This window comes from Gallinula chloropus, assembly GCF_964237585.1.
Source record: "Gallinula chloropus genome assembly, chromosome: 3".
NCBI lineage: Eukaryota > Metazoa > Chordata > Aves > Gruiformes > Rallidae > Gallinula > Gallinula chloropus.
In genome coordinates, this window is record NC_140087.1 from 31,381,799 (window position 1) to 31,406,032 (window position 24,234).

General features: G+C 41.3%; 1 protein-coding gene across 2 annotated transcripts in view; it reads right to left on the reverse strand.

Annotated features, from left to right (window-relative positions):
- Window positions 1-24,234, reverse strand: part of PLEKHG1 (pleckstrin homology and RhoGEF domain containing G1) — a gene marked incomplete at its 3' end in the record, with an annotated part of 50,265 nt that overhangs the window by 21,347 nt on the left and 4,684 nt on the right. For both annotated transcript variants that reach the window (XM_084261646.1, XM_084261645.1), the window contains exons 2-3: window positions 10,444-10,544; window positions 4,826-4,895 (exon numbers count right to left, since the gene is read on the reverse strand). In XM_084261646.1, coding sequence (XP_084117772.1) covers window positions 4,826-4,895; window positions 10,444-10,544 — 171 coding nt within the window. The remainder of the gene's footprint in view (window positions 1-4,825; window positions 4,896-10,443; window positions 10,545-24,234) is intronic.

Below are 24,234 nucleotides of genomic sequence, written 5' to 3' on the forward strand. Positions count from 1 at the left end.
GACAAGGGGCAATGGGTATAAGCTGAAGCATAGCAGGTTCCATTGAACATAAGGAAAATTTTTTTCACTCTGAGGATGACAGAGCACTGGGACAGACTGCCCAGAGAGGTTATGGAGTCTCCTTCTCTGGAGTCATTCAAAACGCACCTGAACATGTTCCTGTGTGACCTAATCAGGTCCTGCTCTGGCAGGAAGGTTGGATTAGATGATTTTTCAAGGTCCTTTCCAACCCCTAACATTCTGTGATTCAATCCAAGTGCCCAGGGCTGTTGTGGTAGACAGTACAGAAACTGAGACCCAAGCTGAGAGTTCATCTGCACTGACTACATCACCCTCAAGAGCAAAACCAAGTGCAAGCAGATCCCAGCTATACTTGACTTGTCCCCTGCAGCTGAATCAATTCACCGCGCATCTTCTCCACACAAAGTGAAATGCTGAACATGTGGCTACATCCCCAATTTTCTCTCACCTCTTGGTGCACTGTGCCTTTTTATAGCCATAAAAGGCACTTTAAAAGAAAATGGAGACTGAGAAAATGAGCTGAGTCAGAATGTAAGCTGAAGCCAATTGCCTGGATCTCCTCTTCATTAATGAGATGCTAGATTAGAATAATTGTCCCTTTTTCCTTAGTTAAGCTGTTGGTATGTCCTCCAGAAAACATATGTTATGAATTCTGGGGTGTTGAGTGAGAAAAGCAACGTGCCAGAATTATTAAGCTCTCCTTTACAACTACTCACTTAAATGCAAACGTGTACAACACTGAAGTCAATCTTCTAATTAACACTGGCATCATTACTATGAAAATGAAAGACTGAGCTGGCAATAAAACTTATAAACAATCTTTTATGTGAATAATTAAGCTATAGCTAAGCCTGCACTGGAACCTTTTACAGCCTCTGATTGCAGTTACGAGCAAAATGTCTCCAAGACATTCAATGCACTAGAGTTGATACAGTTCTTCTAGAAAAAGAGGCCAGAACCAGAGATGGTAGAAACTAAACTAGTGCATCTACACCCTCAATGGCCGATTATTTCCATGCAGCAGCCATCCCACACTTATAAAATAAATACCCATCCGCACCATCTGCATCTTGGGGCAGAAAGGTAAGGGTAGTAATTCAGGATTAAAAAGTAGGTTTTAAAAAAAGCATGCATTTTCTGCATTTGTGTCTATTTGCCTATGAGTTATTAATGAACTAAAATATCTGGAAGCAGAAGGATTTAATTCAATGTTTTAAGCTGTCATTAAATGTGTGTGTGTGTGTGTATAATTAAATATATAAGCCATAGCTTTGCATGGTTATTTTAGCTCTTAGTTTTATGTGACTGTCTAGTTTACACTAAAGACATCTTGCTGAAGTCTCTTAACAAGTAAAATCTGCCATTTTAGGAGCTATTTCTCTTGGGCATTCAGCACAACAGATGTTAAAGATTTAAATCCACAGTTATGAGGTTTTGATCAAAGTGTGCTAATGTGATTCGATAACCCTCACTGTATTTCCCTAAAAAGTAAAAGCTGAAAGGCTGGCTACTATTCCAGCATGGAAGTTATACACAGGAAACATAGTGATGTAGGACTGTGTTAGGGAAGTATAATATGGTATACGACAAATTCTATTGAGCAGAACCAAATAACAAAGTGAAGTTCAAAGAACCAGTGTATCAAATACAGTCCCAAACTAGACCTTCAGACAGTAAGCTTCTTAGATGTTTTAATGAATATCAAAACCATTTAATTTCCAACCAGCTCCAGAGTTACTTTTACCACAACTGCTCTGATACACACTCAAACCGACTTTGTGTCCTTCCACGTGAATCCTGAAGGAAGAGACGTTTATTACTTTACGCAGTTACCGAGCTTCATGAAATGCAAAAAGTAAACACGGCACCTACAGTGAAAACTGGATCATATGCTTCAGTTCCCAACAGCTATGGTGTTCACAGCTGAACCAGTGGGGTGAAAAAAATGGCACTACAGCCAGAGCTCATGTAACCTAAGCACAGTTCCACTGGAAGCATTAAAGAAGCTTCAGCAGAGCTACATCCATTAGCTAAGGCTGTGAGCTATGACTTCAGCAGGATATTATCCCCAAGCTTAACTCACAGAGAAGATCTAGCACGCTCGAAGAAATCAAACAATAAATGGCCAAAGTCCCGTAAGACTTGAAGGGCTGCATACTGCCAAAAAAGGCAGTTTTATTTCCACTACTCAATGCTGGAAAGATACAAGCAACCAAGAATGGACAACTGGAGTCTGTTAAGACAGTCAGCAGTTGCTGTAATGCCATTGTCGCAGCCAAAACCAGAACTGTGGGGTATTTTTGTATTGTTTGATTTTGCTTTTAAAAGTTTGCACTTGTCTGGATGAAGCAGAAAAAGGCTTCTTAAGACTGCCATCTCTAGCAATTCCTGAGCCATCAGGCAGTTGCCTGCCAATAATGCAAAAGCTAAAAGCATTTGACAAGGGAACAAAAAGCACAAGCAATGATAAGCAGATGGATTTTGGAACTAATGGCCAGAAAGTCTACCAGAAAGCTCTTTTCAGCTGGCCAATATGAATGAGAGCACAGCTTTTTCCTGGACTTGCTATTATCACTTGCACCACCTCTGTTTCACGTCCCTGCCAGGAGTAGTCCCACCAGTCCCAGCTATAAGCAAGTAACATAGCAAAAGGATCTACCCGCTCCAAACTGTGGTATCTGCAGATATCCTGAGGGCTTCACAATTGGCCTTCACTGTACAGGCACTCTGCTGACTTATTTCTTATCCTCCAGGACCCCAGATCCCTTTTTCTTAATCTGTTTTCCAGTCAGCTGGACCCAGTGTGCACATGGGGTTATTCCATTCCAGAAGCAGGACTTTGTGCTTGCCTTTATCCCATTCTCTCTCCTTCGATTCGATACAGGCTTATTTGGTGTGATAACAACACGCCATAAACCTTGTTGCAATGGGGAAAAATAGAATGGTTGAGACTGGAAGGGACCTCTCAAGATCATCTGGTCCAACCCTTGCTCAAGCAGGGAACTTAGGTTTTTATCTCATCCTGGGAGATATGCAATGGGAGAAAGCATTAGGGCAGATAAAGTTCTCCAGTCAAGTTAGTATGTCCATGGAAAGAAAGTATTTTCCTGAATCAAAGCAAAAGCCAAAACTTCCAAGATAATTTTTGTCTTATAACTTTGGGTTGAATCAATTGGGGCTTTTTTATTTCATAAATTTGTGTTTCTTTCTGTCTTAAAAAAGGTTATTATAGCAAGCAGGAAAATGAAATGTCATTTTAAAAAAATGAAGTCTTTCAGTTTGGAACTGTTTGACTGCTTTTCTTTCTCAGCTCAAGGTCCTTAAAAATTTAAACAATATTGATTCTGGACATCAGTTGAAACAGATGCTATGTAGTAGTTTTGGTTTCAACTACTGCATTTTGGGTGTAGGAATCAAACATTTATTGAGAATTTTAGTAATAATAATAAATGCTGTGTCGTTCATCACAGTACAGTCCTGTGTCTCGTCCACAGTACTGCCATTGAAAAAATGAGATGAAACAGGTGAAAATAAAATCTACGTTCCTTGCTAAGATCTCTCAGTGCTTACAAAAAATAATTCCTAGATAAATAACAGCTTTCTCAAACTCAATTCAAGCAAGTGATCTGGTGAAACAGCAGCACTAAGCTGGTATCATCACTCCCCCTTACAATAAAATCCCTTGTGTCACAACAATACCAAACAAATTACTCGGCCACCATGAGAGGGTGGTCCAGTTAATCCTAAATCCTTGTGTTAGAAACTATTACACTGAGTGCTTGATGCGGGCAATACTGAGCTCAGAACAAAGTACAAAACGTGACAAGGTTTCACTTTTGGGTGGTGGTGGTTTATTGTGTCTGTGTTTTTTTTTAAACGGGCAAAGGAAAACACACCTAGAGAGAAAATATCCAATCTTAAATAACTACATTCCCCCTCTTCCACTCCTCTTCCCCCACCCCCACCCCCTACCCCCCCGAAAAAACAGGAAGATGGCATTATTTTTTTTGAAACATCTGGGCACTAAATATTCAAAGCATTGTGTAGGTTCCCAAGTCTGCGGCAAACTAGAGTCACGTGTAACCTAAATTACTTAATCTCTTGTTCTCCTACCCATTCCCCTTTGCCCTGACTGGGTCTCTGTGTGTCCTGAAAGGAAGGACACCTACACTGGTTCCCTGTATTTCTCTTGCACCTCATAACTTGTCCTCCATGTTTTTTGGGTTTGGAATTGCCCAACAAAATAAAGATGTCAGAGCAACGTTCACAAAGTTCAAACTGTTTCAGAGAATCTTAAGGCTAGACTTTGGACTATCCCTTTTAAAGAGAAAATTAAAAGCATGGCTGCTGGATTCAGGAAAAAATGCACCTCAGAAAACAATATGGCCATGAGCATGTTGAGATTATTGTCTTTTCTAAATGCAGCCAAACTGTAATCTCTAGTGGCTTTTAAGATGACAGTGCATAACTGGAGCACCACTTGATCACCTGTGTTTAAAAAAAGGATGAAAACAAAGCATCCTTGTAATACTACGCAAAAAGAGATCTATAAAGGAACTCTAAATCTAACAGCTCCACCTGTTGATATACAGTTATTGAGGAAAAATAACATGTTTTTCTTTATTACTTTTCAAAATGCAAATCAGAGGCACAGAAATTACTTCCCTTTCCATAGATTTGCTATCTTTTATTTAAGTTACACAAGCTCTCAGAATTAGGTCTCAAAAGGTAGTAAATTAATCTTATTATCCCATATCACTCTGCAGTTGATGTTATGTTACAGAGTCCTGCAGCAGCCACTTACCTTGGAAACAAAACAGTCTGCTATAGCCACAGGATCATTCTCACAGTTCTCCAAATCTTGCAGAAGTTCACTAAAACAAAGAACAGGAAAAGCAATTACGGCACACGTTGGAATAGACACACCTGAATATTCAGAGCCAAACTGTGCTTCATCATTCATGGCAGTGATGCCCAAAACACTTAATGCAAAGAGCCCTAGAAAGGTAACAAGAACCCACTCACCCCCCCATCCCCCAGCTTTCCCCCAGGTGTACAGCTGCTGGGTTTTTCTGTTTGAAACCAGAGGAGCACTCTAAGGAAAGGGCATTCCCATGTACCTAAAAATTCAAGCCATGTACCTAAAAATTCAATGACCATGGATTGCTGATCTGCTAAGCAAAGCTGAAGCCCTTCCTTCAAATTGACAGCAGCCCTTCTATGATACTCATATGGGTTCAGTCAGACAGTTGTGTAGCTTGTATATCAGCAATTTGAAACTAACAAAATTTAAAAGATAGAGCTTGTCCTATAAAGACTTTGTGCATTCTAAGAGCTTTACTTGACTGAGGGAGATGAAGACCTGGTGTTAAAAAGCACAGATGAGAACCAGGGATGCATTACACATGCAAGAAGAATGGTAATAATCTCACTAAGGAAAACTTGTCTACCTTTAGTGGGTCTCTTTGCTGAAGAAAAATGGTTAGCCTGGAAAAAAAAAATCTGGACGGGAATACACAAGTTCTACACTCATGAAAATAAAACCTTACTGAGAGGATTTTACAATTTTGACATGCCAAGCAGGAAATGAATTCATTGTAACAGGAGCAAAGGAATAAGGGAGCATGTTCACCGTTGTATGACACTTGGCTCTCGCAAGCCAATTCAGTGAAAATAAGAGCTGAAGCAGAAGAAGAAAACCTCAACGGTCTCTCCTTGATCCAAATCACCTTTAGTCTTACTGAAAGATGTACTCAGAAAAATGAGAGAAGAAACTGAGTTTTCTGCCAAATTGTTCCCTGACAGAACTCCCCCCACCCCCCTCTCATCAGACGATTTTCCATTTAAGACAACTTTTCTCCCAGTTCACAGCTGGTTCCCTGAACAAGTTTTGCATAAGAGTTGCTATGCCCATATCTAGGGAGCTACCCTTTTCCCCTCTAAGCAGGCACAATTTCCCTCTGTAAGAAAAGGAGTAAACCAGAGAAGTTTCCTGAATTGTTCTTTGCTTCTCTAATTACTGGAGGAAGGAAAGGAAAAAATTAGCAATTGGTCACAAGGAACAAAGACAGACAAAGACCTCTAGGTTCATGGTAACTAAACCACCCTACAGCAATAATTTAACTTCCACACCTCCCCTTATCAAAAAAGTAAGAAAAATATCACCCTTGCTTGCTAACCTACACTCATGAAGCTCTTTTACATCAGCAAAAGAAACAAGCTGTAGCAAACATGACCACGACCACTAGTTTTAATGACTGTGTTCCTCACAAGCTTTGGGAATAGCATCCAAAACACCGAACAGGCTCAGAGGATTCTCACTGTCCTGCAGGTGATGTTCTCCCAATCCTTAGTACATAGCACCCTGATTGCCATTTTTTTCCTGCCAGTCTCCTGTAATACCACATTATTTTTCCTAGAGGATACAGTTATACAGGACTTAAAAGATTTCATATATTCCTGCCATGAGTCTAAGTTCATGCGGTAAATATGCCAGTGGCTTATGTCTTTAGACCAAACCCATACTATAAGGGCTTTGCTCTGAAAGATTTTGTTACCCATACCACACTCTCTTCTCTCTCACCCCACTGTTAAGAATGGGAATGGTAAGAGCAGCCTACCCCTGCACAAATAACAAATCTGGCATGCCCTGGAATTGTGAAAAAAATTTTAAAAAATAAAAATTCCCTATAATACCAAGCTGACACAAGAAAAAACAGGGACATTATTACAGGTTACATCTAAGTACCTGACAGGAGACCAAAGAATCAAGAGAGAAAAGCATTAGTCCCCTTCACCTGAACCTCCAGAGGTTTTAGGCTGCCCAGGGACAGTACTGCAGCGATCTGCAACTTGCTTCTGCCAACCACCCTGGCAGGAAGGCAGCATGAGGGAGCATCGTTAGAGAAGCTCCGTGCTCTTGCAGCTCAATGGTTAACAAGACTCTGATAGAAGCATGCTGCAAGTGTCAGTGCCATTTCAGACCACATACTGAGTTATACAGCTTGGGTTATTATGGGATGGAAAAAACTGAATCTGTAGGATTGTATTCAGTAGTTAATGCTAACTCCTTTGGGATCAGAGAAGTAAGCAAAAACAAGACTGACAATTTTTCAGACAGCCCATTCGTTACCTTCTCAAGTCCATGAATAACAGTCTCATTACAATGTCTTTTAGGATGCTTTGATATTTTGGAGTATGAATTATTTTAAAAGACAATACACTTCTCTTCCCCCCATGGGTGAAAACTTTCAACAGGACAAAGTGTGGTTTAGTATCAAGCTGTTGACCACAGAAAGTCAAGAGTGAAACAGATTTGTAAGTCTGCAAACAACCACCATAATTAGACACACAATTCAGGTGGGGGGCTTCTTACATTTTAGTCATTTTATGCCATCACCACACCATTTAAAACTAAGTATTTTTCTCCTCCACTTTGAACTGGAGTGAGAGATGGTAATGACAGGATGTCAGACAGACAAATTCAGTGGAATGGAAGGAATGGAAAGACACAGGAAGTGGTCTGTCCTGAACCCATGACAAAAAAAACACCCCAAACCCATTGATGACCAAGTACTGCATAGTCTAGCCATAAATGCTAAAGTAACAGAATCTCTGAAAAACTTCATTCTCTCAATGCCCGACAGATCACAGCATTCAAACCAAAAACGGACACAGCAGGCACAATCTGGTCTTCATTCACCATATACAGGTCTAGAAAAATAGCTCTGAAAAATTCAGATCTTCACTAAAAAGAGAAAAACAATTGAGAGAAATTCAGCCTTGGTATAACTTCATTGACATCAAAATCCTGTGGCTAAGGCTCATTTCTTTCTACTCAGGGGGAAAACAAACCACAATACAAAACACACAACAAACCACTAAAAAAAAAAAACCCACCTCAACAAAACACCAAACCCAAACCAAACCAAAAAAAACCCCCAGACCCAAACCACTTTTTCACTAAAGGTGAGCTTTAAACAGGTTTTACAAAGGCTCCTCCAGACAAAAACCTGGTTCTTATCACCATGAAGCTCAGAGCAGAGGAACTGCAGAATACAGCAGTTACAGAAAATGGTCCTGCCCTGTTTTTGCATGCTTCAAGTGATCACTGATGGACAAGGACTGTGCAGGATGATCTGTGTCAGCAGCAAAGGTTTCATCTTGGCTTTTCCTAAGATCATCTGAGCATTGTCGGAATTACCAAACTTGAGCACGTTTCTATGCAGAGTTCAGAATCAAGTCAAGGTGTCAGGTAGAAAATCTGATCCTAAACTGACATGGCAAAGAATCTCAAAAGGAGGCCAAGAAAGAACAGCAGAAAATGCTGACTTAGAGGACACTTCCCCCTTCCAAATAAATACAATGTGGGGGAGCTTTTCCAAACAGATGGAGCAGGACCAGTGATTCTATTTTAGGAAACAGCTTTCCAAAAAGTGGTAGTAGTCACAGGTCTAGCAGTTACCATCCTGACTGTCATTTCTGCTAGCCAACACAACATCTAAAAACTTTAAGTGGCTTAGCTGAAAATTCCTATTTGCTGAAAGGAAATTTCTCAGATTTATACGAAGTCCCAAAAAACCCCAAGACTACAACGTTTGGTCATAGATTAATGGTCAAATTCAAAGTCGAGAAAAACAAGGTAATTCTGAAACTATAAAATCATGTTCACAAAAAGCATCTGAAACTACTAAGAGAGAACTGCCAAATGGACCTTTTTCAAATGCAAAATAAATAAAAAGGCTCTAGAGTATGTTTAGGACCCAGAAGCAACTTGCCAAGTTTCACACAGGAGGGAACTTAATCCCTGAAGCTATAGTGGGATCTAAAAATGAGTGTTCAGTCTTAAAAGCTCTGAATTTCCATGCAGAATTTTAAATTAGAAGGCCTGAAATACTTTAGTAAATTACTAGAAGCTTTGGACAACTTTACAGTGAGTTTTAACAACAGTAACATATCTATCTCAAAGCTGCCAAAAATTACTGGGGGGGTGGTGTTTCCCCCCGCCTTTTTTTGTTGCCTGTTTCTTTTTAATTTCTTAAATTCTTTTTTTTCAACTTGATTATTCAACACAATGACTGATCATACTTGTAGGTATTTTTATTAGCTAATATTTGCAATGACAGTCGTATAAAGGCGTCCTAGCTACCAAGTCTGCCATTTCTACATCTTCTGAAGGACCAGAAAATATAATGGCCAGGACTGGTTGGTTTTTTTTTTCTCTCCATTCTGTGGCTTCCAGAAAGCTGTAAACTTACAATTATTGTCTCATGCCTCTGAAACACACGATCAGGATACCACAATGTATTTTCCATCATGTTACACATTCAGTCAAATCAGTTGCTGTAGCTGAAGCAGGATATAGTAGTTTACTAGTTAAGTGTATTTCCATTATTCTGAAGTAGCTGTTTTAAGTTTCAGGAGAAGATTTTAGGTTTCACCTTTGTCCACAAGTTCTGAATAGATCCACGCCTACTCCTCCCTTAGATACTAAACAACAATCCAGCAGCTGAAGCACTTTAACTTTCCGTGATGATGGAAAAACACTGAAGATGCTCTTTGACTTTACTCCACTTCAGAGGCCTCTTTTGATGCAATTAAATTATGTTTTTCCTCAAAGAACACAGTGTTTTGGGAGATGCTTTGTCAACTACAGCAAAGCTAAGAGAACTTTTACAGGCATGATGGGACATGAAAGATGTGAGAACTTTATGCCAACGTATTTCTTGCCTTGACTAAACATTCAGCATTTAAAGAAAACCTGAAGAAGTTAATTCTTCCTATAGTAACAGTGGATTTAGATGAAAGTAGCAGTAGCAAGAGAGGTCCTAAAACTGCACATATTGCAGAGGTCCCACACAATGTGGCACTAGCTATATAAGCAAGAAATTTTACTTTAGCCCCCCAGTATACACTAGAATCCTTCTGCAGACTTTGAGAGAAGGCTGTCAAGACCTTGAACGGAAGCCTTCAATAAATAGAAAAGTACTTGAACACAGTTTTGAGAAATTCAGGGAATCCCTGGTAGTATAAAACACTACAAAATCCTGATCTGGTTGAAGTGTATCAAGATCCAAAAGGCCCCAATCTAGAAGGAATAAAGTGACCTCTTTTCAGTAAGGCAAGAATTCCATTCACAGTGGTCTTCCATTAGGCTCAGTTAGGGCACAGGACAGGTTAGGCTCAAATTCATAGAAATATCCAACATGAAAAAAGTAAATCAAGACCACATTTGAGTCATAAAACAAACAGCTAAAATATATGACCTCAGTGAAATAATCCTGCTGAAAATAAAAGATATATACATTGAGAAATTGTCTAGCTTGACTGCATGAAAGGGATAAAAGAGTATTTTCTTGGCTTGCTCCCTCCCCATTAACACAGGTTATGGAACTTTTTTCATTCCATTCAATATGAATTTACCTGTTGAAACGGTAGATATCCCGTATGTTTCCAAACAGGGCTGATCGCTCTTCTGTCCCCAGGGAGAGCTTGATCTGGTCAGTAATACAGTCGAGGTAATCCTACAAGAGAAATTAAAAGAGGTCTTCAGATGTTTCATCCCTTTCTAGATGAGTAAGAGGAGCTATGCTTTACCATACAAGATGAGCTTCTTCATATCATTTTCACCTTATTATTACAGTAAAGCCTGCAGTAGCCCCTCTGTGAACAGTCACTCCATTATGAAAGGTAACAGTACTTAATCTGTTCACTGAAACCAAGAAAATAACAAAAGACTGAATGCTAAGCTATAGCCCTTAGACAGGACAGCCAACTTTCCTCTTGGTATTGACATACAAATGTATTCGGATTACCTTCACAGTGACAGTTTAATTGATCATTTAACTGGCTCAAAGACAAAAAAATATAAAAATAAGAGATGAAGAATGCAATTTAATGCAGTTCTAAGTAACAGAAAGCCTATATAATAAAGAGCAGAAAGCATACATGTGACACAGGCTCAGGAAATCAACCACTACAAATCTGTTGTTTTAAAAACCATAGTTAAGACAACAATGCACAATTTGTAGATGACAGGTCTCAACGTATGTATCTGTGTGCAATGTAGCCACACGTACAGTTACACTGCAAAGGGCATTGCTATATGCTCTAGCAAAGATTTCCTTTTGCATTTACAAACGTGACAGTGTTAAGAATGAGCCAGCTAGAAAAAACTCCCATCAGCGGTGTTCCAGGAGAACAGCTTTCCCATCTCTTTGCTTGCTTTGATAAGAGCTCAGCTCCTGAAGTGTCACCTTTCATTCTGCGGCTGCTGCAGTATTAACATTTCTCAGATAAAGGCAAACAAATCCAGCAGGCTGTTTAACTAACTACAACTCCTAAACCAAGAAACCCAATGTGCTGCTGCATTTGTGAAGAAATTCTGCTGGAGGATGGAAATAAAGTACAAGTGAAAACAGCTGAAACAATGCAAAATAAAAATAAATAAAATCCCTTAGCCTGGGGCTAGACAACGTGGTGTGGCAACCTCCCAAAAGCAACACAGCATTCCACGGTGCTGCAAGAAAGGAGCCCTGCAAAACGTCAAAGAGACCATGAAAACTTCTAAAATATAACTGTGTTCCAGAGTCATAAAGAAGAAAGCATTATAGAACACATACATTGGCCAAGATTTATTTTCTGTGTAAATCCTGTAAAGACAAAGAGGTTAGATTAACCATCTGACTTTTACATTTTAGGGGCACCCATAAAGCAGGTTAAGAATTGCGGCACTCAAGTCTCCATCCCCTTATTTTTCTTTCCAACTGAAATAGTGCCAGCAGAGTAGTGGGTGTAACCAAGATTCAGGTTTAGGCACCATCAGGATCTCCTAACCCCTCCACCTCATCCTAATGCACAATAATCCAACACCTTCAGGTAAAGGTGGCCCTCACAGACCCACAAACTCAGTATCTTTTATCAAGGAAAAGCAATCAAGCAAGCCTATTCCAAGCCAATCTCTGTGTCTTTTAGAGCAGCAACAAGCAGCTGTGGGCAGCCGAGCCAGAAGGTCCTCGAAGAGGCACCTCATCTCTTCTGTGATGGCATGTATCCTGTACTCTCTCTCTTAGCTGACAGTGGTCTCATAGCCCAAGCCTGTCCTTGAAATGTATTTGTGCAGTAAGTCATTGGAACCACATCCCTGTGACTCCCTGAAGTTGTCCGTGGCTTTTTATTTATACTCAGAAGCTGCAGAAGAGTAAGAGGTTCAAGCTGGTGAGTCAGACAGGACAGCAGCAAGCAATATGCTAGGTCAAAGGCGGATAGATTCAGGACTGCTCCAGGGGTGGCAGTAAATAACTAACCTTTTCTGCCCACTAATGCAAAGCTGCATGTAAAAGCAAAGAACAGAAAAGCTCTAGTGGCATTGTAATCCTCTGAAACCACTTTTAGCACTGCAGGAGCACTGCAGCAGCCCGAGTTGGTACGATGAGGTAGGTTGCAGAGGAATGGAAAACTTCCAGTAAGCCCCTCCATACAATGTATTTATTGAACAAAAGAGGAGTTCCTTTCAGATTCATTCACCTCGGCATGGCAGGAGCTTGGGGTTTCTTTAAAATAAGAAACAGTCCACAGTCATTTCCAGTATTGTTGAAATAGTTGCAAACATGACCTGGTTTGTGCCTCTTTTGTCCTCTTATCCCAGTTTTTCCTCCACGTACGCATTTTCTTCTCAGTCCTTTACCAGCTCTCAGTAAAGAAGAGGGAACTACGGGCTTTCTAGCAGCCCTGCCAAGCAGCAGCCTGCAGGTGCTTTGGCAGTTCTCCAGCATTCCCACAGCCTATGCCAGTGTCAGGTTATACCACACACGCACAGTTTGTGCTCCTGTGTGCTAAAAATTCCTTAAGACTGTGCTTCAAGGCCCCCTTCTTCTTCCAGCATCAGATCAGAAACATAACAGAAACAAGTGGTTGGATCTCTGCTTAGCTAGAGTAAAGGGAGGGGGTGTTTTGCTTAAGATGCTTGGGATTCAGAGGTACCTGCTATCTCAGGGTACTGCTTTCATGTTTACCTTCCTACTTTTGTTAATATTGTTGGCTTGAGGCCTGCGCCCCTCTGACAGCTCCAGACATGTTTAAGTTGCTATTACATGTGTAAGGGGACACCCGAGCTAGACCCAAACTGCTTTAACGTGGCACTGACAGTAGGGTGGTCACAGCAGCACAAAGCTTCAGATACTCATGTTTACATGAAAGAGGGGGACATTGGACAGTCCTGACACAGTGGTCTGAGGAAGTCAGTACCCAATGCAGCAGCACAGCGCTTGCACTGACACAGCACTTGGGGCGCTTCTGGTTATTCTGCTTTATAGAGCACGTGTGTTCGCATGAAGTCTTCATGAGCTCATCCAGGAAACAGATGCGGTATCGGCATATAAAGCCCTCTGCAAGGACACCACCACAGGCAGATCAAAGCTGCCCAGCCATGGGCTTTTTCCTAATTATTTCTGAGCAAACGGTACTTTACCCCCATGGTAGTCACTGCAACCTCCTGCAGCCTATCAACAGCTGTTATCATCCGAGGCCTTAATGAAAGGTTTGTAGCTACAAGATAACAGGGCAGGCTGAAACGAAATGACACCGTGCAGAAATCAATGAAATTTATCAGAACAGAGGACCGGCTGGCCTTATTCCCTTTATTTGTTTCTTGTCAGCATCTGTGGACCCTCTGTCGGCACTGAATGATTTGTTTATAACCTTTGCCTTCATTAGTCTTTTATTGCTTCTCTGCAGTTATGGCAAAACATTTAGCTTACTTTATAGGAGAAAAAAACAAACCCAAATGCCAGTGTCCTCAGGTTGATTTACGGAACAAGGTTTGCACTAATGGTATTGCACAATTTTTCTGTCCTATTTCCTGAAAACTCTTCAAAAACTAGAGCAGCCTTGCCAGACTGCCCTGCCTTCCTTACAGGGCTTGAAGTTCTCCTCTTTCATCATGCCGAATCCATCAGAAGGAGAGTCTGCTGGAAGCTGCATATCCCGAGTACCGCTACCTCCCCTACAATCACACAAGAAAGATCTCTAGAGGAACAAAATTATGACAGCCCTAACCTCAGAAGCCAGAAAGTAATTATATTAATTGAAAATGAGATAATACTGTCAAGGTGAGGACAAAATGGGCCAAAATATCTTTGTATATTGACTAACTTTTTCCATGAACAAACTTTAGAAGGTAAATGCAAATTAGCAGGACGTTTTAATCTAGACACTCAGGATTTCCTTTGAAGACAGACACACACTTAGCTTTAAAAATAGATTACAGGCTGAACGATAATAAGTCAGCCATTAATGAAGCAACACTAAAATTACACATTAAAATGAGTAACGGTAATGTTAAAGAGATATATATATATATAAATGGATAAGAGCCACAGTACCTCATAAAACAGGAATCAATTTTTATCCCACCCTGAAAGAAATACTGTAGAAGCTCTTAGTAATCCATATACAGTACAGGACTGTGCTTATATGGATAGCACTAAAGAGAAGCCAAATTGTTGAAAGAGCAGTGTTGCTATACACCTTTACTAAGAAGCAGGCATAAAAGGGACTGAAAATTTGTTTAAATGTCAATTCCAGAAAAAAAAAATTATACCTACTAGGAAATTTTCCAATGCATAAACACAGACTGCAGGAGAAAGCAAAGTTCCTCTATGTCTCTGGCTTCAGCAACAGGCTCTTTGGCTCAAGAGCTAGGGACTTAGATCAGGAAAACTCAGTCTGGCCAAAAAACACTTAAAAGCAGATACTTATCAAAACTCTAGTAATGTCTAGTGTTGCAGCCTGAGTAGGAATATGTAATATTAAACCAAATGGGACGTAATCCAGGCAGTGTTCTAACATCACTCAGACCCCAGTTTTCTGATACCCCCTAGATCTGTGCTACCATTGAGGCAGTTTTTACTACTAGATGCTGTACCATACTCATGGGCATATTTTGTGACTGACTCCCCTCCACCCAGCACAGATGCACATGGCCCAAATCAGATGGCTGTGTAGAAGAGGAGCCACTAAAATGGTTCAGCATCCTTGGTCACCTAAATACTACTTCCATACCACTTTGAGGAAAAGATTGCAGGCCAGAAGAAAAACATGCCATAAACTAGGTCCTGTTGATAGCCTGGTAGCTAGAGCCACGCTGACCAAGCTACCCACACACTCATAAGCAAAGAAAAAGCTGAGCAACAGTTATACAACAGAGTAACTGCCATAACATGCTCCATCGCTAAATCTGCCCATTACATAGGTAATTATAAAATATACCAATTTGCCTTTTGCCTGATTTTATTTTTTTCCTTATTATTTTATTTATGAATTTATCCGGCACCTACAGCAACATATTCCAAAGCTCTGTGGATCAAAAAACAGTATACTATCCACAACAGGTGGCCCAGGATGCTGAATTCTGGTCAGAGCAGCTCACTGCAGCTCTTTTCAATTATTTACAGTACAGCTGTACCCTGCAAAACAAAGGTGCAGTTGTAAACCAAACATAAAATTTGTTTTCTTGCTCTGGTTCCTTCAGTTATATGAATCCGAGGACTGATTGAGCCTTCAATCTATAACCCTATTATATCAAATCTTTTTGTTGGGACTTCTCCCTAAAACATAATTGTTGGCAATACCTTTGTTGCCATCACCTTCTGAGATGTAAAACGACAAGCCCACTGTTTTAAGCACAGATGTCCTACAATCTGCACAGTGGTTTACTTGGAGAAGGCTGGAGCAAAACATTTCATGCAGCCAAACTTAACACATTCTGAATGCTTTCCTTCCCTCATCTTCCATCGTCCGTATTTTTCTGTTTCTTTCTATGTAACCAGGGAATACTGGTCTCATCTCTATCTACAGGCAGCCTCATTTTGATGGAAACCATCCTTCTGAGAGTGAAAATGTGTGTGTCCAAGTCCTCCTAGAACCAGTTCCCACCTCCCATCCCATGTCAAAGCCTTTGCTGTGTTCAGCCCCCCAGAGACAGGCTGGCATATTCCCACGTGGCAGGCAGAAATCCCAGCCTGTCAAGATAATTCGCGCCCTTCTCCTCACACTTCCAAAACTCTTCTGTAGGAGAAGCAGCTCTGCCACTGTTCTTTACCTGCACTGATTCCACGGAGAGTTGGGGAACCTGACAAATACTCTTTTTCTGTGATGGTGAGAACTTGCTGCCCAGCAGCCAGGATCTCCAGTTGCCACACAACTAACACAACCACTGACCCAGGCTGCGAGTAACTCAGTAGACTAGTAGGCTAATAGAGCTAAATACATGTATTCAGCTACTAGACATATTTTTAGCTGCAGAAGCAGTTTGAGTGCCATAAAGTATTTTATTTCTACTACAGAAGTTGCACATTAATGATGCTTCCAAATCAAACATCAAAATATGCTTGTGCTGTCCACCATGCTGCTTCTCGACGTGTACAAACAGGAACTTAAGTAAAGACAAAAATTGCTGCGAGCATGTTTTTCCACTTCCTATGTGTAGTGGAAAAGGGAAAGCAGGGGTGTTTAAAGACATCTGAAGCCAAAACCCTCTCTCATCAGCCAAAGCACAGACAGATCCAAAATATCAGCACCCATCTGAGACTAGGCAGGGCACAGCACAACCATCCAAAGCCAGGGTCCTTCTGAGGACAGCACAGACTTGGAGACATGGCTCATCTGTGCACATCAGCAGTGGGAGCAGAAAGTTCTTTGGTTCCCTGCACTTCCTACCTTCCTTTTCCATTTGCTTTACACCCCTCAGTATCTTGTAGGTAAGATTGCTACTTGTCAGTGTGAGCAAAGCCCTGCCCTTGTGGGAAACAGATCCATCAGGCTGCATAGGTGGACTCTGGAGCACCCACCCCACGTGTCTGCAGAGTACTGACCCTGCCATCAAAGAAGAAGGGCAAGGAGAACACTTCCCCCCACCACCAGCCAGTGAGCCTCCAAATGGAACAGCTGAGATAATCCACGTGCTTTATACAATCTGTTACTATATGTGGTTTATGATAGACTTCTTTCTCTCCTCACTGATGTCTGTGCAGAAGAACATTGTCTCTGAACTGGCAGCAGGCCACCTCTCTGGCATCAGCCTCTCCCCAGGCCTGGGTGGAGGTGGTGAAGGAAGGTGTATCGCACTCACCTGTATTTATGACCAACTTCCTCAGAGCTACCCAATTCACACGTGCAGTCAGCTCACATGCAGCCTGTGCATAGCAGCAATAAAGCAGGTGTGATACAGTAAGACAATATTTTGCTGACTGCATGTAGAAAGGGCAAAGACTGATGGTGAGAGCCCTCGTGAGAACATGTTATGAAGAAAGACTAAAAATAGAGAAGCACATTTAAGTTTACTTTCCACTCTTCAGCGCTTCAGAGTAAGGTGATCATGACCAACTTCTCCCTACACTTTCCATAGACAGGGTTCTGCTTTCATAGACAGGGTTCTGTTTCCATAGACAGTTGAAGTTGAAAGTATTAACTTAAATGTTACCTAGAGAAGGGAAAGGAAAAAATATATCATTTTTCATGCAGCTATTCCTGAGTGACAGATCTTCTATAATCAACATGAGTTCCTCACCTATATTATAGATGTTAAAACACCGTCCCATGTACAGATACTAAGGATGGGAAGCAGTGACTCCTAGTAGGTACCCTTGGCTTCACTTGCATGCGTGCAAAGCCACAGGGGGAGTATATATGTCAGCCGAAATTAGCAGTGAAGAATTCCTGAGCCCTAACACCTCTAAAACTTGCACTTTCCCTGGTTTAGACTGCCCTTGAACAGTTGTGCCCATACAGAACATGAGCACGTGTTCTATACAAAGAAGTTTCTAGGGCATGTCAGTGTCAACAACACGGCAGTCAGGAGATGTCCCAGGGCTTCAAGTTGTCAGAGCACAGATATCCCCAGGAGCCAAACCAAAACATTAGCCCTGGAAAACATTGCCTGTGAGGGGTCCCTAAACACTCCCTAAGCTGTTGCACTGAGCTCATCCATAGGGTCCCTGGGCTTGACAACAGTCTCACCACTACACACAGCTGGGAGGTGGCAGCATCACTTTCTGCAGCTGTGGGTACCCCCTCAGTCCTTCAGAGCCCTTAAAGCAAGCACCGCACACCCTCCCGCGCCTGCCCCAGTGTCAGAAAATGCACACTTCAGCTTCCTCCCTACAGCTCCCTCCGAGGACTGGAGTAGGATGAAGCACATGTCCCACAGTGCCTGCTCCGCTGACATAGGGCTCTGTGTCCTCTATTTGCCCTATGCCTGCTTTCCTCTTGTGTTTTCTTTGTCTCATGAGCCATGTTGACGCAGCACTGAACCGCCAGCCTGCCTGACCATGCTGCTTTCATGGATTTCGCTGCCTTTGCTGTAGTGAAATTTTGCTCTAATGAAACAGGATCAAAATTCAATAGCATTCCCCTGTCTGACTGCAGGAATTTCATGCTATCTCCTCCATCTTAAAAAGACACCTTGGAAAGCTGGCTGTCAATTAAATCAAACCATAATTTGAAAGAGTTGCACTCAAAGCGCTCATAAACTGAAACTGGGAATGCAGGGGTTGTACACAGACAAGCCCCATAAACTGCCCATCATCTGTGGACCATATAGGTAAGCCATTGGGAATCACACGTAATCCCAGCTAGATGCTTTAGCACACTAAATTATTGAAGTTGCAGCCCTCTGGATTAAAACCACATCCCATGTTTATCTTCAGATACCAGCCAGCAGCCACTGCTAAATCAAAGCTACAGGAACTTTTCCCAGAAGCTGGCACTTGGAATTGCTGGACTTCCGAGCAGCAAGAGGCAAGTTCAGAGAGCGAATGGAGATCATGGGACAAAACCAAATGTTATCAGTAGTTTACTGACCTTTCATTAAAGAGCCATGTGAGGCTCCCATCTAACCAACTTCCTAAAGCGAAGAGGAAACACAGAAGATATAAGCTACAGTAATGAAAACAGCAAAATGAACACATTAATCATGATGTCCAATAGGTTTGAGACTGCTGGGCAGATGAAGCAAGCACTCCAAAGATTTTTAAATCCAAGTTTGCAACTGAGGCTTGACATCAAACATCATCATCCATTAATCTAGAATTTTTTTAAAAGTACCAGTTGAAAATGTTTAATAATTAATCTCAAAGTTCATCAGGACATGTAAAAATTAATTCTCACAACACAGCTTAGTTGGTCCAATTATAACCTTACTGAACCAAGCAAGGCACAGAGAACTGCTAAGGCACATTTTGCCTTTGTATGTATGAAACATCCAGGAGAGGAACCTGAGTCTTGTGCTATAGACCCCTGCCCTGTTAAATAAACTTTCCCCAATTTGTAAGGCAAATGGATGTTAACATTTTTAAAGGAGATCCTGATATGCTTACAAGTTAAAGGAGACATTCCAAAAGATAAATGTTTATTTTAAAACACAAGAAGGGAAACTGAAAGGCACTGTTTTGCAAAGAAAGAAAATGCAAACACAGCATAATGGAGAAAATCTGCACACATCCTAAACACACATTCATCTTAACTTGAGTAACCACATGGTGTCCAGAGACTTATGGGTGGCTTTTATTATCAATACATGAACAGCAATGAAATGGAAGCTTATAGCTGTGGGAGGTTTGCAAGGGAATTCTTTTTTTAAAAGGTGTCTTATTTACAAAACAGCCTTCCCATGAAAAAACCAACACAAAAATATCAGCTACCTCCTTAAACCTTAATCCATGGTATTGTGGAGAATGGAAGAGAGACAGACTGCTATGCTGTTTATTAAGCTTCAGGTTTAAAGGTATGGATTGCTAGAAGAACAAAGGTCACTGACAAGTAATATTTAATAATAATAATGTAAAAAATTCAGAAGTGGTCAAATATTTCCATAAATGAAAATGGAAACTGCTATAATAAGCAAATAAAATTCCAGAAATGATGGTCTGCCTGGAAACACAGAAATTTTTCTTGGTTTTAAGTTACCTCTCCAAATTTTGATACTCCTTTACAGAAAAACAAACCATTCTGCAAAAAATGTATCATTCTAGGGGAAAAAAAAAATATATATGTTTCTTAGTAAACCTTTTAAATATATACCAGAAATTTCACAGCATAAGCTACAGTTCCTCCCAGCTCTTGGAGTTATTCCTCCCAGTTTGGCTGACCACCCCCTAACAAACTTGCATTCCCAGTGCTGCTCCTGTGGCTCTGTGGAGCCCCTCACTCGCTGCCAGGGAGGAACAGCAGCCCCCAGGGCAGCGGTGAACAGATTTCTCTTCTGCTACTTTCCAAATTGCAGAAGGGCTCTATGCATCCCACTCCCCCAGGGACACAACCTCCCGCTCCTGCCTCAGTGCAATCAGAGGAGCAAAGTTTCACTCCCGGAGGCTTCTGCCCGCCATTAGCACTCTTAAATGGCCCACTCTATTTAACAACATCTCCCCCTTGCTCCCCCGCTTCCAAAAGAACACAGCTTTCCGGTACAGAAGATTGACTTTCACCCTTTTATCTATATTAATTCCCATCTAGAAAGCAGGTAGGGTGTTGCAAATAGCACAGTTGAGGGATTTGCACCCTACTGAAAGAAAAGGAAGGACAAGAGCAGCGGCAGTCGGGCTTTCAGGCAATTCTGCAGTTCCCTGGAAGAGCAGCAGTCACCCCTGCCGCTCCTCACCCACCCAGAACTTGAGAAAGGTTCACTGTATGGTTAGAGACATTTATTACTGCAGTATAACTCACTCTTTTGTGCTGTCCAAACACAGAGCTGACCTGAAAGCAAACCCCAAGTTGTGGCTACGTGTTTGCGCTGTCCGAATGAATGCAGTCGGCAGCCACATGCTGAAGCTCGGCGATCACCTGACAAAGGCAGTCCCTGTCCCAACAAGTTTCTATATCCTTGCTGTAAGATCGGAACTGGATGCAAAGCAGAGGTAGAGAAAACAAGGCAACAATGGCATTTCATTCTGTGTCTTTCAAATACTCGGGAATGTTCTGAGTGAAAGATATTTATGGATGTTACCAGCAGAAAGAAAACCGAGTAGTGATGATGCAGATAAGAAAAAAAATCAGTATTATTTAACCCTGGCTTTGTGTGTTTCCTATGAGGTTAGTTTACAAACATCTCCATTACTAGCAGAAAAAAGGTCAAGTAGAGATGGTGCAGATACAAGAAGAAAAATAGCACCAGTATTATTTAACCCTGGCCTTGCATATTTCCTGCATGGTGAGTTTACAAACAGCTCCCTGTTCATGCCACAACACAGGCAGTTGCCTTCACCACATACGTGGTTTGTTAGGTTACTTCTGGCTGTTCACAATAAAATATAGTCCTACTGTACAACTACAAAACGGTTTTTTCCAAAGCCCAGAATCTCTCTCATATGCCCAGAAAAACAAGGTTTGACTTTTGTTTTGCTGTTGTTTTGGTTCCATTTAAGGGTTCAGATGATGAAAAGCTTAAAGCATACATAGCTGGCAAAATATTTTTGTTCAACATCTTCAAAGATCAAAATCTTCAAGTCTCCAAGATCAAGTTTCAGAAATAACGTCACCTAAAGCTACTTATAACTCAAACACCAGTTTGTGTATACTTCCATCACTTTAGATGTTGAATATGGCTCACACACAGGAAGCAAGACGTCTGCAGGGAATATTGAACAGTCCTACAGACTCAGAAGAAGGAAGTCTGATTTACTTTAGGTATTTCTTTAAGGGCAGCCAGAATGGCTGTTTACGCCTGTTCAGTAACATACTTATGTTACTAGACACCTCACCTCTCAATATCCAATATGGATTTTGGTCCTGATCTTTAAACAGCATCTCCAGAAACAAAAACATTAACATTCTCCAATACAGCTGCTTCAAAATTTATTACAGGGTGGGGTTTTGTGGGGATTTTGCCTTTTTTTTTTCTTTTGGGGGCGGGGGGGGAGTGTGTTTGTTGGTTTTTGGGGAGAGGGGAGAAGGTGTGATTTTCATTTTTGTTTTTTTATTGTACTTTTAAGTGGGACCTTTTTTCTACTCCCATTTATACTACTGTAAATCTCTTTAAACTTCATGGGCTTCAAGAAGACCTCTTAGATATGTACTGAGATCCTCAAGCACAATTTTGTTTCAGCTACCATATGTCAATATTATTGGAGAAATTTTTCCTTGCTTTTAAGCCAGGCTTTCCCTGAGGGGGATCAAGCAGAATTTGACACAGCACTTCCTTCATGGATGAGAAAACAAGGACTGAGAAAGTTCATTGGCTCAAAAGTTTACAAAATACTAATCACAGTTAAGCTTGTTGCGATGACATATTTGGTTTGCAGGTAGTTTAAATTGCTCATCCAAATTTTCTAAATGGATAAGGATCAATCCTGAGTCACAAATAACAGCATATGTCCTAACCAGCTTTTAACTGCTTTTTGGTGTCACAGCAAGATAAATTTCAAAGGAGGAAGAATCTCACTCTGAATATTACTGTCTTACTTTAAATCTAAACTAAACCTCTTCCTGTATGGGACATGTTCTGTAGCTGGCCCCAGTTCTAAATCATCACACAGTTCACAAGGAAGCTAAAAGTAAAATGCCTAAAAAACAGGCACTCACCACCTACATTCTCTCTTTTGTGCCAAAGATTTACAAGTAAATTAAGTACCACTGCTATGGTATGCTAAATTCTGGCCTTATTATTTTTAAGAAAAATACCAATTATCAGACCAGACATCAGTGGTCCCTATAAAATAAAAGCAATGAAAAACCTCAGAAGAATGCCATCATTACAGCCTGATGATTACAGCAGTGACACAAAATTCAGGATGCTTCTACAGGAGGGACAGGTACATCCTCTCACATTGCAGTTATCTTCTCAACAGCATTCCATAAAGTTTCCATTGAAGCACCCTGTGAAACTTCTCATCTACAAAAAGCTCACAAAAGGCAGGCAGCTCTGCTACTCAAACCATTTCTTATTGGTTGGTGCCAGAATTCCAACTGCAAAACAAAGACACTCTTCCCAAGTAACATCTTTATGTGCAACTTACATCAGCAATCTAAACCTACCTTCCTCAGGCGCATAGGTTAACAATAACAGAAAAAGAGGCTACAAATGGAAACAAAATATAATGTCAGAACAAACATTTTGGATGCCTTAGGTGTATTGGGATTCTCACCTTTTGAAACTAGGAGGAACTTGCTTTCTTTAAGTTACACTACCTGAAAACCCAGTGCACAAGCAGCTACGCTTTCACTAGCACACAGCAAGGAGTGACAATGTGTACGTGCCATCTTCAGATTTGTCTTTTTAAAATAGTTGCCTAAAATGTAGAAAGAGACACCTTCTAACCACAGCACCATGAGCCAGGGGCCTGGGAGAAATAACACTCCAACAGAGAAGAGCTTCCCTTAACAACTGGTGCCATAAGACGTGCCTACTGCAAACGTCCAGTATCTTCCCTTGCAAGGCTTCTCCCCAACCCCCTGCAGCAGTATATAGCTTTGACAGACATGCTCACCTTGGATGAAGCTTTCCATGCCAGAAACCTGCCTCCTTACTCAGTTGTTTGAGGAGATTACAGCAAGAGCATTCCCCCAGGCCTTTTTGAGAAAGAATGCCCTGTTTTTCCTTTGCTCACATTGAAAAACTTTGGTGACCTTTTCCCCCAGAAGACAAAGCACCCCCAGGCTGATTAGCAGGGACATGAACCATACCCTCACATCTCAAGGAGGGGTGGCAGCAGACCAGAGCATAATGAAGACTTTCTCCAAATCTCCACATATTTGACCATTCTGAGAGGAGGGTACATGTGGAATGAAGTGGAAGAGACCCCTCAAATTCAGCAGGAACTTTTAGCAATGGGCTTTTGCATGTTTCAGGTCAGGCTTCACAAGGTCTTGACCCATAAAGGCCATTCTTGAATGCCGACAGTCACATCTGTTTCAGATCTGCCTCACTGAAGCAAGAGCAGAAAAAAGGTTGTTTCGGTGTCTCACTGGACCTCTGCAAACCTTATGCAATGTGCTGTGCCGTTCCAGGGCAGAGAAGACACAAAGGAGTCCTACAGAAAAATGGGAAGGAGGAAACAGGAACAAAGCTTGATGCCCACCAGAAGATGGAGACTGAATGTTAGCAGAACGTAAGGCAGCAGAAAAATCAGGAATGGTGATGAAAATGTTGCCAGAAGAAAGAAAAGACTGAATAAAAAGCTGAGGTATAGAAGAACTACAACAGACCTGGCAAAAAGCCTATTA